The sequence below is a fragment of the Talpa europaea genome (genome assembly GCF_964194135.1).
Source record: "Talpa europaea genome assembly, chromosome: 6".
NCBI lineage: Eukaryota > Metazoa > Chordata > Mammalia > Eulipotyphla > Talpidae > Talpa > Talpa europaea.
Window position 1 is genome coordinate 21868815 of NC_140072.1, and position 16392 is coordinate 21885206.

Consider the following 16392-nt stretch of genomic DNA (forward strand, 5'->3'; position numbering starts at 1 on the left):
GCTTCTGATTTCACTTAAAACAATGAAACCACCAAAGAGAATTTTCATAAGCTGCTAGCATCATATCTACCCACCTTCCTGAATCTGCTTGTGTAATCTGCCTTTTTCTTTCATTACTATGGATGAATGGTTCTGCTTCTTTACATGTCTTGTAATTTTTGGCTGGATGATCAACATAGTGATTTATGTTTTGAGTTCAGGATTTTGTTCTGTTCCTTTAAAGAGGATTGGACTTCTTAATGGCACTTAAAATTGGTTTGATCTTTTGGAGGCTCATTTTTAATATATATGTAGGGCAAGTCTAAATAGTTTTTTTTTTTTTTTAAAGATTTATTTATTTATTTATTTATTTATACAAGCACTGGGTACAGTCAGAAGTGCGGGAGGGTGAGAGAATTCGCCAGAGCCAGAGCAGGGAACAGAACAGTCAGACGGACGAAATACACTGCTGAGGGGAGCAGCGGGCGCAGCAGGACCGAGGGGACCCTCCTCGCCCGAGGGCTGGGGATCAAACTGGCGCTGCAGAGGCTGCGGGCAGCGCTCAACCGCTGTGCCACCAGGGCAGGCCCAAGTCTAAATAGTTTTAACCCTAGGGTTCATTTAACCCCATTACCAAGGCATTACCTTTCTGAGGTCTCTACTGAAAGTCTCATGTATTTTACAAGCACTCTCTGGTGGCTGGTGGGAACTAGAATACTTCCTAGTTCTTTGTAATCTTTTTGAATAGTTCAGATTATAGCTCCCTGGTAATTGCTCTTTCCCTGAAGACTGTTCTTTGTCTGGCCTTACAGGGTTTCTCTTTCTTTATGTGCAGGCTGGTATTCAGCTAAAGATTCAAGGCGATCCCTATGCATATTTCTAGAGTTAATTCTCCTTCATTTTTAGTAGCAGGCTGCACAAATTCTAGGTGTTTTAGTTTCTCTGCACTCTGATCTCTGAACTCTGATCCCTGAACTCTGATCCATTTATCTCAGTGAGTCTACCAGGCTCTGTTTGTTTTTCCCTTTCCGGTGCCATACTCCAGAAATTGCCTCCAGTTGGAAATCTGGAGAGGACTTAATATTCATTTGTTTCCTCTTTCTCAGTGATCATAGATGATATTGTTGTAATAATCTATTCCTTGAGAAGGTGTTAGGAAAAACGAGCTTCCCTCCCCACCCAAAAAAAAAAAAACTTTCAAGTTTAATTTTTTATAATGGACAGTTTTCCATTATTTGTCACATTTCTCCCAAATTGCTAATATAATTTAACACAGATGTTTACCTACTTAAAAATATGGATAATCAATGGGAAAATAATTTTGGGTACTTCAAAGTTTGTAAAAAAAAAGTCTCATATTTTACTCTAATTACAAAAATTTGTCATAGTACTAATATTGCCATTCTAAAATCTCATAAGAGTGCTTTATATTATTATTTTCCTTTAATGATTTTCTAACTTTAAGAACAGAGATAAGTAATAAAATTAACTAAGATGGAATATACTAAAGAAAGAGTATGCTGTATATGGTTAAAGTAACTCAATTTATATGGAATTAGATGGGCCAAAATTTGGGCCTTGAATGCAAAAAGATGACAGCCCAAAAGGAGAAAGGAGTCAAAAACTGACTTTTTGTTATTACTTAAAATTTGAAAGAAAATAAAAATATTTATATTTCAGAAATAGAAATGCGTAGACCAAAGGAATTCTGGATCAGAGCAAAGAAGATGTGTTACAAACTTGCCAGAGCTCCTTAATATATTTTATATTCTAAATCCCTTGACTTAAAAAAAAATGTTTTCTGTCACTCTAAATGTAAGTGCAAATGTAACTAGATGCTAATAAGCAACAATTTCTCCATCGCCTTCCTTAAATATTAGATAAGATCCAGGTATCTATACACTGATTAATTTTATATAAATGAAAGGTTCAGACACAGTTAAGAATTTGAATTCTTAGTTTTTTCACAAATGTATAGTGATTTTTCCTCTCTCACACCTTTAATAAATACATGGTAAGGAGTATGTTTCAGAACAGTCATGTAGAATACAGATTCTAAATTCAGGGTAAAACTTTAGACATCAGTGATATTTTTAAAGTAAGTATTTTTGTTGAGTCACATACATTATAGAGGCAAGTACTCATAAAATATTTTAGTTTATGATTTAGTATTTATCAAGTTCTCTTTTTTTTATCATGTAGATGGGCCTGGCTTCAATTGATAAACAAAGCTCTAATTTTGTCTTAGGCAAAGCCAGAAACAATATTCATTCACATTTATGCTTTTCATTTTAGAAACAAAAAGCAAGCCATGCCTCATTCTACAAACAAGGAACTGATACTTGGCATAATGGTGGGAACTACTGGAATCAGCTTGCTGCTTTTGTGGTATCACAAGGTTCATAAGCCAAGGATGGCAATGAACATGCCTAACTTTCTCTCTCTGGGCAATACACTGGATTCCATCGCTTTTCAAGATGAAATGCATAATAGTCAAGGAACAGCAGCGATATTTCAAAAAAGACAACTTCAAATATTAGAAAAGTTAAATGAAGTACTGAAGAATATGGAGGAACTCAAGGAAGAGATCAGAGTTCTTAAGGAAACTGTTCCAAAGCTGGAGGAATATATACAGGGTGAACTTGGAGGGAAGGTAACAGTTCATAAGATAAGTCCTCAGCACAGAGCCAGAAAAAAGAGGCTGGCCACAGTTCACAGTTCAGCAACAAGTAATAGTTCAGAAGAAGCAGAAAGTGAAGGAGGGTAAGTTTCTTTAAGATGTTTCCCATGTTGACTATTCATTGCCTAATTGCTATTATTTAGGTACTTTCATTATGCATTTCTATTCATATATTTCCACTACTAACAAGACATAAAAAGGAGTCATTATTTTGGTTTACATTATAATTAAAACCATATTCAGTAGTGGTTAATATCTGAGGTAATTTACACTGTATAGACAAAAGGAATGTAAATAATAGGATTAGCGGTATCATGTAAGTTTTGACGAAAACAGTAACTATTTGCCAAAACGAGTAACCTGTTTTTAATTGTGTCTATGTCCAATGGAACTTTCCATGATGACGGAAAAGGTCTCTATGTATTGCCCTGTACGGTAGCCACTCGCCATATATGATTGTGATGCTCTTGAAATGTAGCTAGTGCACCTGTGGAACTGAATTTTTAATTTATTTAATTGTAATTAATTTAAATCTAAATAACTAGATGGGACTACTGAATTGGGCAGCAGCATAGACCTACAATGATTTGAGAATATGTAAGGATTCAGTTTTTTCCTCACAGGATAGTACATTGGATTCAAAAACCAAGAACATAAAAGCAAGAACACATTTTTGGAGAAAAATAAATGATTTATGAATAAAGAAAATGTGCCTGACTTGTTTTGAGGAAAAAGTGGCAAATTAGTAAAAAAAAAAAAAAGCACTAGTAAATATGACGCAGCCTGAAATTGGATTCAAAAACCAAGAACATAAAAGCAAGAACACATTTTTGGAGAAAAATAAATGATTTATGAATAAAGAAAATGTGCCTGACTTGTTTTGAGGAAAAAGTGGCAAATTAGTAAAAAAAAAAAAAAAGCACTAGTAAATATGACGCAGCCTGAAATTCTTAAGGGCAAGGACCCTATGTTTTCATTATTGTATTCCTAATGATGTAATCCTTATGCCTAATACCTTATGCCTAACCCTGAGTAGATACCAAATATTTCCTGAATGAATGCATGATCTGCTACATTACATTGGGATTGGAGAAGAAAGCTGGAGTAGAAACAAAGGGTAGAGATAAAATGGAGATTTCAAAGATTTGGAAATGTAAACAATTCATCAGATGTTGGACTAAAATCACTTAGCATCTTTATATATGAGTCAGAGAAATAACTTCTCACCAATCTTTCAGAAAGAGGCACAAATGATACATCTCAATAACAGGAAGATCTTAAAAATTTGTGTTCATGAAGAAAAGAAAGTTGTAGATTGGATTCAAAATAGACAATGACATAATTGAAAGGAATCTAAAGTAGTTCTAAATGAGAACTGGAACTTAGAAAAAAGAAATTAATTATTAAGGGTATGAAAAACAACAGTAAGATAGAAATCCCAATGTAATGTTGAGAGTTTTGAAGATGAGTGTATGGTTATCTTATCTTTCTGTAAATTAATCTAGTGACTAATCAGAGGAGACCCATAGACTAAGAGGGGAGAGGGCAGCCCTCTGTAGTGTAGACCAATAAAGGCCAAAAAGATGAATGGCCTCGGATCAAAAAGACCCTCTTTAAGTTGAGCACAGATTTGTTTAAAATTTTTTTAAATTTCAGAGAGGGGACTTTTGATAAGTTTAGGACAAATAAGAAGCAGATAATTATGGAACCTAATTACTTTTAAGTAATGGTATGAACAAATTGTTTATGTGGGTTCAAGAAGGATTTGTAAGATTTATGAATAACAGTCACATAAGGTTATTAAGAAAAACTAAACATATTGAAACTTTAACATTGATGTCAACAAGATGGTAATAGAGGAGGTTCTTTGCTTTGCTTTCAAGAGGAATATTTAACAATTAGCGAGAAAGAGATGCCACTCTGAGAATCCCACAGCACAGAGTGAGGCTGAACTAACCCCTGCACCACAGCAACTACCACACACTAAGTAGAGGGGCGTCAGCAAGATCCAAGCACAGGTGTGATGGACGATGGGTGGAAATATGTAGAGTTGGCAGTGCAGGGCAGGAGACACTTCGGGCAGGGTACCACCCACCCACAGCCCTTGGGAGGAAAGAGTAGACACTATGGAGCTGCATGCCCTTCGCACAGGTGAAAGCCCATGGGAAGAAAACAGGTTCTCCGCAGGGGCTGAGATCCCAGCAAGGAGAGCAGAGAAAGCAGTCTAGAATGCAGCCCCCACTGCAGCTCTCAGAACCTATACGGACATGGTGAGGTGCACTCACAGCAGAGCACTTAGTCTCAGTTCTGGGACTACAGAAAAGAAGGTTATCAGAGGTTTCACAAACATGATCCTGATCCCCTTTGTAATATGTTGCAACAGTGACTGTTCCTCTTCATGTCCTTCCCCTACCTCGCTGACACAACAACTTGTAACACTGGCCTACAGAAACCTACTGGGGCCAATCCTAATAATAATAACAACAATAATAACAACAACAACATAAAAGTAAAGCCACAGACCACCTACTGCTAAATGGGAATTTGACTCCAACAGCAAAGGAAACAAAAATAAATAAATGGGATTACATCAAACTAAAGAGCTTCTCACAGTGAAAGAACAAATCTGCACCAAAACAAAGACACCCTATTAAATGGGAGAAAATGTTTGCACATCATGTCTGAAAAAAGACTAATATCCAAAATATGTAAAGAACTCATAAAGCTGAACAACAACAAAATAAAACCAGACAGCCCAATTAAAAAATGAACAGAAAATCAACAAGCAACTATAAACCAGAGACACACTACAGCGGGGGACAAGGGAGTAGGATCAAAACAAGGGTGGTGGAAATTTTGCAGGGACTATAACCAAGATGAAAATGCATACGTTGTACAAAAATGAAAAATGCTGTAAAAGATATATAAAATAAAATAAATGAATAGAGATGTGAATAGACACTTTTCCAAAGAAAATATGCAGATGGCAAATAGGCACTTGAAAGGTGTTCATCGTCTCATTATTAGGAACAGACAACAATCTCACAAAAAAAGGGGAGATAAATGATAGATTGCTATAGTGAGAATCATCCTTGGCCCTCATATTCTCCTGCACATCTTGTTTGGTGTGCCGAGAATGTAAGATCCTAACTACACTTTATGTCCTTGATATTTAAAAATTAATACTTTAGTTAGAGCAGTTTTCATTTTCACAGCAAAATTGAGGGGAAGGTATATAGCGAGAGCTCATATGCCCCTACCTCCACACATGTACAGATAGCCCCCTTCCAATCCTGTACCAAAGTGGCACATTTGTTAGAATTGATGCACTTACAATGTACAACACACCATAATCACCCAAGTTTACATTCTGCTCCAAGCTGGGTGTGCATTATACGGGTTTTGATAAACATGTAATCATAGTATTTATCATATGGTATCTACAGAATATTTTCATTGCCCTAAAAATTCTTGTACTCTGCTTATCATCCCTCCTACTGACAACCTCCTACCCCCACCACTGACCTTTTTACTGTCTCCATAGTCTTGCTTTTTCTAGAATGCCATATCCTTGAAATCATAAAGTATGTAAAGTAGGCTTTGACTTAGTTATATGCCTTTAAGTTTCCCCCATATATTTTCATGGTTTGATAGCTCATTTCTTTTTTCACATTGAATAATATTCCATCATCTGGATACATCACAATTTATTTATCCATGTACCTACTGAAGGACATCTTGGCATTTTGCATGCCTGCAAGTTTTGGCAATTATGAAGACAATTCTATAAACATTTTTGTGCAGATTTTTGAGTGGACATAAGTTTTCATCTTATTTGGGTAAACATCCAGGAGTTGATTGCCCAATCCATATGGTAAGAAACATCCATATGATTGCCCGATCATATGGTAAGAATATGTTTAGTTTTGTAAGAAACTGCCAAACTCTTCTACAGTGGCTGTATCATATGCATTCTCATCATCAATGAATGGGAGTTCCTGATGTTATATATCCTCACCAGCATTTGGTGTTGTCAGTGTTCTGGATTTTAGCTATTCTAAATGGTATATAGTAGTTATCTCTTTGCTGTTTTAATTTGCATCTCCCTGATGACATATGATGTGGAACATCTTTTTGTTGTTTATTTGGCATCTGTGTTGTCTTTGGTGAGATATCTGTTAAGGTATTTCACCCATTCTTAAACCATGCTGCTTGTTTTCTTATTGTTGGTTTGAAGAACTCTTTGTATGTTTTGGATAATAGTCCTTTATCACATGTGTTTTTGCAGATATTTTCTCTCAGTCTTTGGCTTCTCTGTCTCTTGACATCGTTTTTCACAGAAAGTTATCAATTATTTCCTTTCATGGATTGTGCGTTTGGTGCTTGCATCTAAAACGTCATTGCCATAACCAGGTTTATCTGGGTTTATGTCTATGTATCTTTAAGTAGTTTTATAGTTTTGCATTTATGTCTGTGATCTATTTAGTGTTATTTTTGTGAAGGTCGTAATAGTCTGTGTGATCCCTCTTTAGCCGGGTCATTTCTCATGGTTGTGGTGAGAAACATTGAGGAACAAGATAATGTTTCCCTCCAGGGCCAAGAGCAGGCTTAGAATATTTACTTACTGCTTGCTATAAAAGTAGTAGATTCCCTAAGCTTAATGTTCTTTTTTGTGTGTGATACTACTAACCATGAATGCAAAACTCTCTATGTCCTCTGCATGAACCTTGCGGGACCTGAAGCCAAGGAGAACCAATGTAATATGCTGGTGATCACACTGCTTGATATGCTTGTGAGTAATAAAGTTCTCTGTCTCTGACCTAATAATTGTGTATCTTCTGTTAGTATCCAGGAAACAGTAACAGATTAATTTATTAGCTTGTATATAGTGTAAAATCAAATTGCAAATTAACAATTGTATGGTGGGAATTAAAGAGCTTTAGGCCTCTAAAAAGGAATTTAAGAGATTCCCAAAGGATACCCCAAAGTAGGATACTGAGAAATCAAACTTGTATTTGGGTTGTGTTTTATGCATAGGTGTGTTTATACATACCTGTTGTATGGATGGTGCTCCAAGTTGATTTGGAAAAAGAGAGAGCAGTATTTCCTTTGTAATAATTCTGTTAACCTTGCCTGTTAGTGGGTTTAAGTTGTTTCAAGGGGCCGTGAACAATGGCAGAGCAGATCTCCATGATCTGTGCTTGTGGCCCTTCCAGTCCAGTGACACACTTTACCGCTGACATCGATGAAACTTGTTTCATTTGGGAGCATCTATGCTTTTTTTCCCTTTCCCTTTTCAATGTATCTTTGGACCAAAGTTTGTAACAATCATTTTTCCTTACCACTGGATGGTGTAAAAACCTGAAGTAAAGAGGGTTCAAGTGAAAGAAGAAGTTACTAGACCAGGGGTGTAGAGAGCAACTTGTGAGAGAATCGCAAGTTAAGGTTTATGCAGATATCACATATGTCATTGCCTTCATCCTGCTGTTTTCTCACCTTTTGATGTGTTGGCTGACTCTGAACACAGTGAAGTCAGAATATGCATCCCATAGTCAAGAGCTTTTCAACTTTACAGAAAGGGGAGCGACTGAAGAATTTTATTCTAAGCTGATGTCATTAGATTCTAGAGTCTGCTCTCATCACATTCTGTGCTATTGCCATGCTAATTCCACATACAATTTAAGCATTCAGTCTTCTGACCCATTCCACCTACACAGAGCATTTTTATGACTTAAAGAAGATGGCTTAGAGAAGAGGGGAGAGATCTATTTTTTGTTAAATTCAGTATGGGAAAATGCTTAAGGTAAGCCTTTAAGAAGAAAAACGCCTTCTCTTTATGTTTCATGTGCTAATGAATATTGACATATCCATAGACCAAGCTTTAATGCTTCCTTCAGTTTCCCACAATAACTGAGTACCTGAATTATCAGTTGAGATAGTCTCTCCAGAGAGGTTCTGCTTCATCCACGGTTAATATTGTAAAATGCATTAGTCAACAAAATATACGTTTATTCTGTTTAATTCTTTTCAAATAGGAGTTTAATAGTCTGGAACAGATAGTATTACTATTTTTAAAACAGGAAGTTCTACCTTTTCCTTCTGGGGACCCTTTAGTTCTGAAGCACTCACATTATGTTTTCCCTCCATTTTCTTTCTTCCTTTTTCTGTGAGTCTTCAACTTATCTTCCCCAGGATTATGAGACTGGGCAGGTACTGTGTAGATAATTAGAGAGATTTTTTTTTTTTTTTTTTTTTTACATAGGCATTCTTTTATGGGCCCATCTGTGTGACCATCAACTTCACCTGCCATAATTTTCTTATTCTGTATTGTTTCCATAATGATAAGGTGGATATTATTCTTCAGGAGGTTTGGAAGCTCCCTATTTTTTTCCTCATTTGACCCTTTTCTCACTCTAGCTGCTGCAAACAGGACTGGCGCTTCCAACGAAAGCATCATGCAGACCAAGTTACTTCAGACCCACAGCCCGGAGCCCCTTCTAAAACCCATTCAGCCAAACCTTCTCGTCCTAAAAAAACCCATCGACCTCCTTCAAGGCGTAAAGACAATTCAGCTAAAAGAAATGAAGTTTTATCTTCTTCAGATATATCTACTAGCTTATCTTTTTCTAAAAGAAGACGTTCTTTATCTCTTAAATTTCAGAAAAGCAATGCTTACCTTCGTGGTCGACAAAGTAGAGCTAACTTTGAGTCGCAAGGAAAAACAAGCTTTGGTGATTTAAAACCCTCACGCTTCTTCAGTTTCAAATCCCTAAGACTGCGGTCTAGCCCTAGACTAAGTATGGTTACTTGTTATGAGGACTCTAATAATTTTGATTTTCAATCAAGTAGTCAGAACACATTTTTTCTGAGTGAAATTGAAATCATTTCTAGAAACTCAAGAATTACTGATGTTCGAAGATACACGAGTTCTTTTCTTCCTGAATATAGCACTATGCAATTAACGATTGAAACAAGAATTAATTACTCACCCCAATGGACTTCTACAGAGAAAACCACCTATCAACAAGACAAAGCAACCTTTAATTCTCTCCCAACTCTCAGTAGCTTTTCCGATGAGCCAAGTGGAATTCTCTCTGAGGATGAAGAAAGAGACCAGATAAGGAAAGATTCCCTTCATTTTGATTCTCAAAGGCGTGGTACAAATTATTCTACGGCTTTAATTCAACAGCATCCTTCTCAACGTGTAATTTCTCCTCTTCTTAATGTTGGATTTTCTTCCTTTTATAAAAATGGTAGTTGCTTTACCCCATCTCAAAATAACATCATCTCAGTTCCCTTTGAAGTTGAAAAATTGAGATCTCATCTCAAGATGAAGGCAAATCTTCACCTATTAAAATTCCTAAATAAGGTCTCCTCAGACTTTATCCTCTCTGAGAAGGCATCTAAAATCAGAGATTATCTCAGACGTAACGACTGTAGTCTAGAAATCTTTACTTGGTTCTCATAGCAGTCTCTTTCCTCATAAGCTTTACTGCATTTTCTCAAAAGATCTCTATGTTGCAGTTTAAATTTAACTTCAATTGCTGTATTTTTTGAAAGATAGTTTATTATACATTGGACATCCTTCTGATTTTTAAGGAGAATGCTTCTAATGTTTCCTCATTATTGAGTGTGAAATGTATTATAATTTTGGGTATCTAACCTTTATCAGGTTTAGAAATCCTCTTCTATTCCTTGTGTGTGGATTTGATATTTCTGTTGTCCTGAAATGGTATTGAATATTATTGAAAAGAATTTTTGGTAACCACTGAAATTATCATATAGTTTTTCTCACTTTGTTGAACTAGAGAAATTGTCTTATATTAAACTGTGCTGTATTTCCTGGGATAAACTCAATTTGGTTATGATGATGCATTCTCCCTTGCTTGATACAGTTTTATTAAGGAGTGTTACACTTATGTTTATGTGTGAAATTGGTATATAATTTTTATTTCTTATGCTAACCTTGTTTGGTTTTGTCTCAGCTTTTCATAAATGAACCGAGGTTGTTTCCTCTTTTTTAATTACTAAAAGAATTTGAGTAAGTCTGAGTCTCTGGATAGTTCATAGATTTCACTATAAAGCTATCTGTGTTCTCTCTCTGTTGTCATGCATATGTGGGTGTGAATGTGGGTGTCTGTCTCTGTGTGAATAAATATAACTTCTGATTTGATTTATTTAATGGTTATGGAGTATTCAAGTTTTTATTCTTTGTTCTCATAAAATATAACATTTTTGTTGAGATACTATTCATGCACCATAAAATTGACCCTTTTAATGTATATAGCTTGAAAGTTTTATTCACAGAATGGTGTTGCTGTCACCACTGTCTAATTTCCAAACCCTTTCATCACCCCACAATGAGACCTTGTACCCACTCCCTATCTCCATCTCTAGGCCCTGTCAACCATTAATCTGCTATTTCCATGGTTTGTTTCCCTGCCCCTGCCCATGTCATAAGATGAAGCAATGCAGTATGTGACCTTTCCTTTAGCATAATGTTTTCAAGGTTCATTCATGTTGTATCATGCATTCTTCTTCGGGGTTTTTTTTTTTTTTTTTGGTTGAATAATATTTCTTTGTTTCATCATAATGTTTACCCATTCTTCAGTTCATGGACATTTGGGTTATTTTCACTTCTTGACTATTATGAATATTCCTATGAGTATTCCCTGAACAGTGTTTTATGTGAACATATGTGTTCATTTCTCCTAAATGTGTACTTAAAAGTATAATTGCTGAGTCATGGTAGTTCTGTATTTAACATTTTGAGAAACTATCAAATTGTTTTTCAAACTTGATACCCCATTTTATAATCCTATCAGCAATGTAGGAAGGTTCCAGTTTTTCCATATCCTTATCAATACTTATTATTATCTCGTTTAAGTTTAGAAGGCGTTAAATGATTTTTTTGTGTATGGTTTTGATTTCTATTTCCTTAATGATTAATGATATTGAGTATCTTTTTGTGTATTTCCTTTCTAGCATCTTTTAGAGAAATATCTGTTCAAGTCCTTTCCCATTTTTAACTTGAGTTATTGTCTTTATTATTTAGTTACAGCAGTTCTTTTTATATTCAGTATACAAGCCTCTTATTAGATATGTGATTTCTAAGTATTTCCTTTTTAGAAAATAAAATGACTATTTTATTCTACATGATGTCTTTGAAAACAAAAATTTTGTTTATTTTTTTATTGAGGTAATATTGGTTTCCAGCTCTATATGTGGTTCAGAGGCAGATGTATGTCATCACACCACATCCTGCACCAAAGCGCCCTTAGTCCCCCATCTTAGCCCATTGTGCACCCTCCCCATTCCATTTTCTCCCCTCCCGCTCCTGTAGCCTCAGTTCCATATTCAGATTTCCAGGGTTTGTTATTGATTTGGTTTTGTGTTACGCTTTGTTTTGTAAAGCACAAAAGTTTTAAATTTTGAAAAAATCCATTTTATCTATTTTTTCTTTGGTTGGTTGTGGTGTCATAGCTAGGAAACCATTGCTTAATGTGTGCTCAAAATATTTCCTCCTATGTTTCCTTCTAAGAGTTTTTAGCTTTAGCTCTTACATTTGAGTTTTTGATTCATTGGGAGTTGAAGAGAGTGTGTGTATGTGTGTGTGTATATCATAAATATTTATGTGCTATATGTGTGTGTGTATATATATGTGTATGTGTGTGTCTGTCTGTGTGTGTGTGTGTGTGTGTGTGTGTGTGTGTGAGAGAGAGAGAGAGAGAGAGAGAGAGAGAGAGGATTCAGCTTCATTCTTCTGTATGTGGATGTCCAGTACCATTTGTTGAAAATAATATTGTTTCCTCCATTGAATTGTATTGTTATTCTTGTCAAAATAAATTGACCATAAACATAAGGGTTTATTTCTGGAGGCTTAATTTTTAATAGACCTTTAATCTGTATTCCATATGTTTATCCTTATGGACTACACTATTTTGATTATGGTAACTTGATAGTAAATTTTGAAACCAGGAAGCCTGAATCCTTCAACTTTCTCCTTTAACAAGATTTTTTGGGGTATCCTGGATGACCCTACATTGCATGCATTACCTGTGAAATTTAGGATCAGCTTGTCAATTTCTGGAAAAAATTTTCCACCTGATATTTTAGTACGAACTGCTTTATCTCTGTATAATACCATCTTTAAATCAATGAGAGTGAGACATATTTAGGTTCTTTAATTTCAACATGTTGCAGTTTTCAGTGTACAGGTCTTACATATCTTTTGTTAAATGTGTTCCTAGGAATTTAGTTCTTCTAATAGTATGGTAAGTGAAATTGTTCTCTTTATTTTTGAATTGTTCATTGCTAGTATATAGAAATACAATTGCTTTTCTTAGGTTGATCTTGTATCTTGCAACCTTGTTGGACTCATTTATTAGTTCTAATAGTTTTTTTTAAATTTATTTATTTATGCAACCAAGAGCTGGGGTACAGGCCAGAAAAGGGGGGGTTGAGAGGATTCACCAGAGACAGAGTGGGGAGCAGAACAGGCAGATTGACTGAAGTACACTGCTGAGCGGAGCAGCGGGCGAGACAGGAGAGGTCTGCTGTGCCATGTGGGTTGTTCCCTGGCCGGCCAGGGATGGAACTCATGCTGCAGAGGCTGTGGATTGCTTCATAGTGCAGTGCTCAACCCCTTGCGCCACCAGGCCCAGTTCTAATTGTTTTTTTTTTTTTTGTGTGTGTGTGTGTGTATTCTTTAGAATTTTGTATGAACAAGATAATGTCATCTTGTTCTTTATTTCTTTTTTTTTTTTTAATAGAGGCATGTTTTATTTATTTATTTGTTTGTTTGTTTGCTTGTTTTATACATGCACTGGGTACAGTCAGAAGCGTGGGAGGGTGAGAGAATTCATCAGAGCCAGAGCGAGGAGCAGAGCAGGCAGAAGTGAGGTACACTGCTGAGGGGAGCAGCGGGCGGCAGGAGAGGTCTGCGCCATGTGGGACCCTCCTCTGGTGGCCGGGGAGCAGCCGGGGATTGAACCGGCGCTGCAGAGGCCGCGGGCAGCTTCGCAACCCAGCGCTCAACCGCTGCGCCACCAGGGAGGCCCATCTTGTTCTTTATTTCTTTCTTTCCAATCTGACCACCTTTTATTTCATTTCCTTGACTGATTGGATGGAGTGTCACGGATGTGTTCCAGAAATACCAACCAGCATGCCTGCAGTACTCTGCAAAAGTAAAAGAGGGATAGGAGATGAGATTGGAGGAATTGACTCAGAATACTTAGGGTCCTCAGACCATTCGGCTTTCATTTTAATTTGGACATCCAGTGAAGAGTTTTTAGCAAAGACTGACATGATCTGATATAGGTTTTAAAGGATCATTTAAAGGTTACAGTGGATCATTCTGGCTACTGTGTTGAAAATAAGCTATGTGTTAAAATATTAAAGCAGGGAGTCATGATAGGAAGCCCTTAGTAGGACCTCAGATGAGGAAGATGGTGGTTTAGACCAGGGCAGTTGTAAGTTGAGGTAGTGAGAAGTACCTGTATTCTGGATGTATCTTGAAGATAGAACCAAAAGAAATTTCTGACAGACTGGATATTGCTTAGAGAGAAAAAGTAGAGTTATGGATGATTCTAAATAACTGGAAGAATGAAGTTTCCATTAATTTGTTGAAGAAGTTAAATATCATTTTATATAAAGTCTTTATAATAAAGACTGCAAGAAGTTTGAGTTTTAGTATTAGAAATGGTTACACTTTTCTCAAGAACTTGCTGCATTTGTATTTTTTTAGTATCTGCAAGGAAATGTGACTGTATTGGCTGCTGGAAGATAAAGAACTGCGTTTGTGTCTCTCGTGGCAAGTGTAGATATCTAAAGTAGATGTATTTTTTTAATTGACCTCACTAACATTTTACCTAGTTTTTATCTTTTCTATTTCCAATGTATTCTATGCTGTATATCCTCATATAACTCCTTAAAATCTTTTCAGAACAGGACAGGATTTGAATAAATCAAAGTGATTTATTTGCATTGTATGTCACCAAAAGCAAAGGTGGAGGTAACATGAATTTTTAATTTTTTTTTAAGATTTATTTATTTGTGCATACAAGAGCTGGGGCACAGGCCAGAGATGTGGGGGATGGGGGGGCGGTGAGAGGATTCACCAGAGACAGAGTGGGGAACAGAATGGGCAGACTGACTGAAATACACTGCTGAGGGGAGCAGCAGGCAAGACAGGAGAGGTCTGCTGCACCATGTGGGTTTCTCCCTGGCTGGGGATCGAACTCATGCTGCAGAGGCTGTGGATTGCTTCATAGTGTGGTGCTTAACCCCTTGCGACACCAGGGAGGCCCCAACATGAATTTTTTTAAAACTAAGCTGAGTCAGAACATCATCCTAAACTATAAATAAATGTTTTGCATGTAAAAATATTTCTATGAAATATATAAATGTATATTATTTTTATAAAGTTGAATGTCCTCTCAGTTCCTACAACTCTGCATTGTACATTCAATAATATTCACTGTGTATCCACTGTATATCAGGTGCTGTTCTAGGCACTTGATGCATAAGTTAAATCCTATTGTCAGAGAGCTTGTATTCTAGTGGGAGAGATACTGATGAAAAATTACACTTGTAGTAGATTAGTAAACTAAATAGTATATTAGAAGATGATATATACTACAGAAAAAAGTCAGGCATGATAAGAGAGGTTGGAAGTAAAGGGAATGGGGAGGGTTGGAGTGTGGGGCTTGCAGCATTAGCAAGGTCTGAATGGCCACATGGAGAAGGTGACATTACAGGAAGTGAGGGCATGAAGTTATATGCTCTCTGAGAGAAGAGCATTCCATCAGAAGGAATAGCAAGCAAAAGGTTCTAAGGTAGGAGCATACGTGACACTTTTAAGGAGCAGTTAGGCAGGCAGTGTGGAATTAAGTGAGTGAGATGAGTGGTAGGAAAGCAAGGTCAGAAAGGTGACAGGGTTAGGAGACAAATTTTATAGAGCCTTGTTTAAAAGGAACACCATTGCAGAGTTTGAAGCGTAAGTATGGAATGATTTGATCATTCTGGCTATTATACTATAATTTTCAAGGGTATTGATGATTATTTCTGCAATTTTAGGTATATTACAGCTAATACTGACACAGAAGAACAGAGTTTTCCTGACCCAAAGGCATTTAACACACAAATAGAAGAATTAAATTTAGATGTCCTTCTTCAAAAGGCAGATAATTTACGTAAGAATGAGGCTAGTAAGATGGAGAGTTTTGAACTACTTTGTGACCACAAGGAAAAGGTAAGAGATATATGACAATAACATGTTTGTATAGTTTTTATTTTTATTTAATCTACTACCTCATTCATATTATGATTATAGCAAATGTGACATAAGCTGAATAGTTGATGCAAAATATTTGTTTAATATGACTAAAATTTTTGAAAAGTAAATGTGAATTCATTAGTCTCTAAGAGCTAGAAATATGATTATGCAGATTTACTGGTTATTTTATTCATTTGATATATATTTAATGACTTTTATAACAAAGAATAAGACATACTACTCTGGGTGAAGGAGAAACTGTATTTTAAGTTTTCTGTCTTTTAGTTATTAATATAACAACTTAGCATTTACACACACTGAGTTAATCTGAAGTGCAATTCTACCTTTTCAGTTTAGAGATGAAATTGAGTTTATTTGGCGGCTTGCCCGTGCATATGGAGACATGTGTGAGCTATCTACAGATAAACAAGAAAAGAAACATTATGCTAATATTGGT

General features: G+C 36.1%; 1 protein-coding gene across 2 annotated transcripts in view; it reads left to right on the plus strand.

The window, feature by feature from the left end:
• Positions 1–2278: 2278 nt before the first annotated feature.
• Positions 2279–16392, plus strand: part of RMDN2 (regulator of microtubule dynamics 2) — a gene marked incomplete at both ends in the record, with an annotated part of 36344 nt that continues 22230 nt past the window's right edge. The window contains 3 exons of one of the 2 annotated variants that reach the window (XM_084235852.1): positions 2279–2742; positions 15737–15911; positions 16288–16390. In XM_084235852.1, the coding sequence (XP_084091978.1) occupies positions 2291–2742; positions 15737–15911; positions 16288–16390 (730 nt within the window). The remainder of the gene's footprint in view (positions 2743–15736; positions 15912–16287; positions 16391–16392) is intronic. The other variant, XM_084235851.1, reaches the window with a different exon arrangement.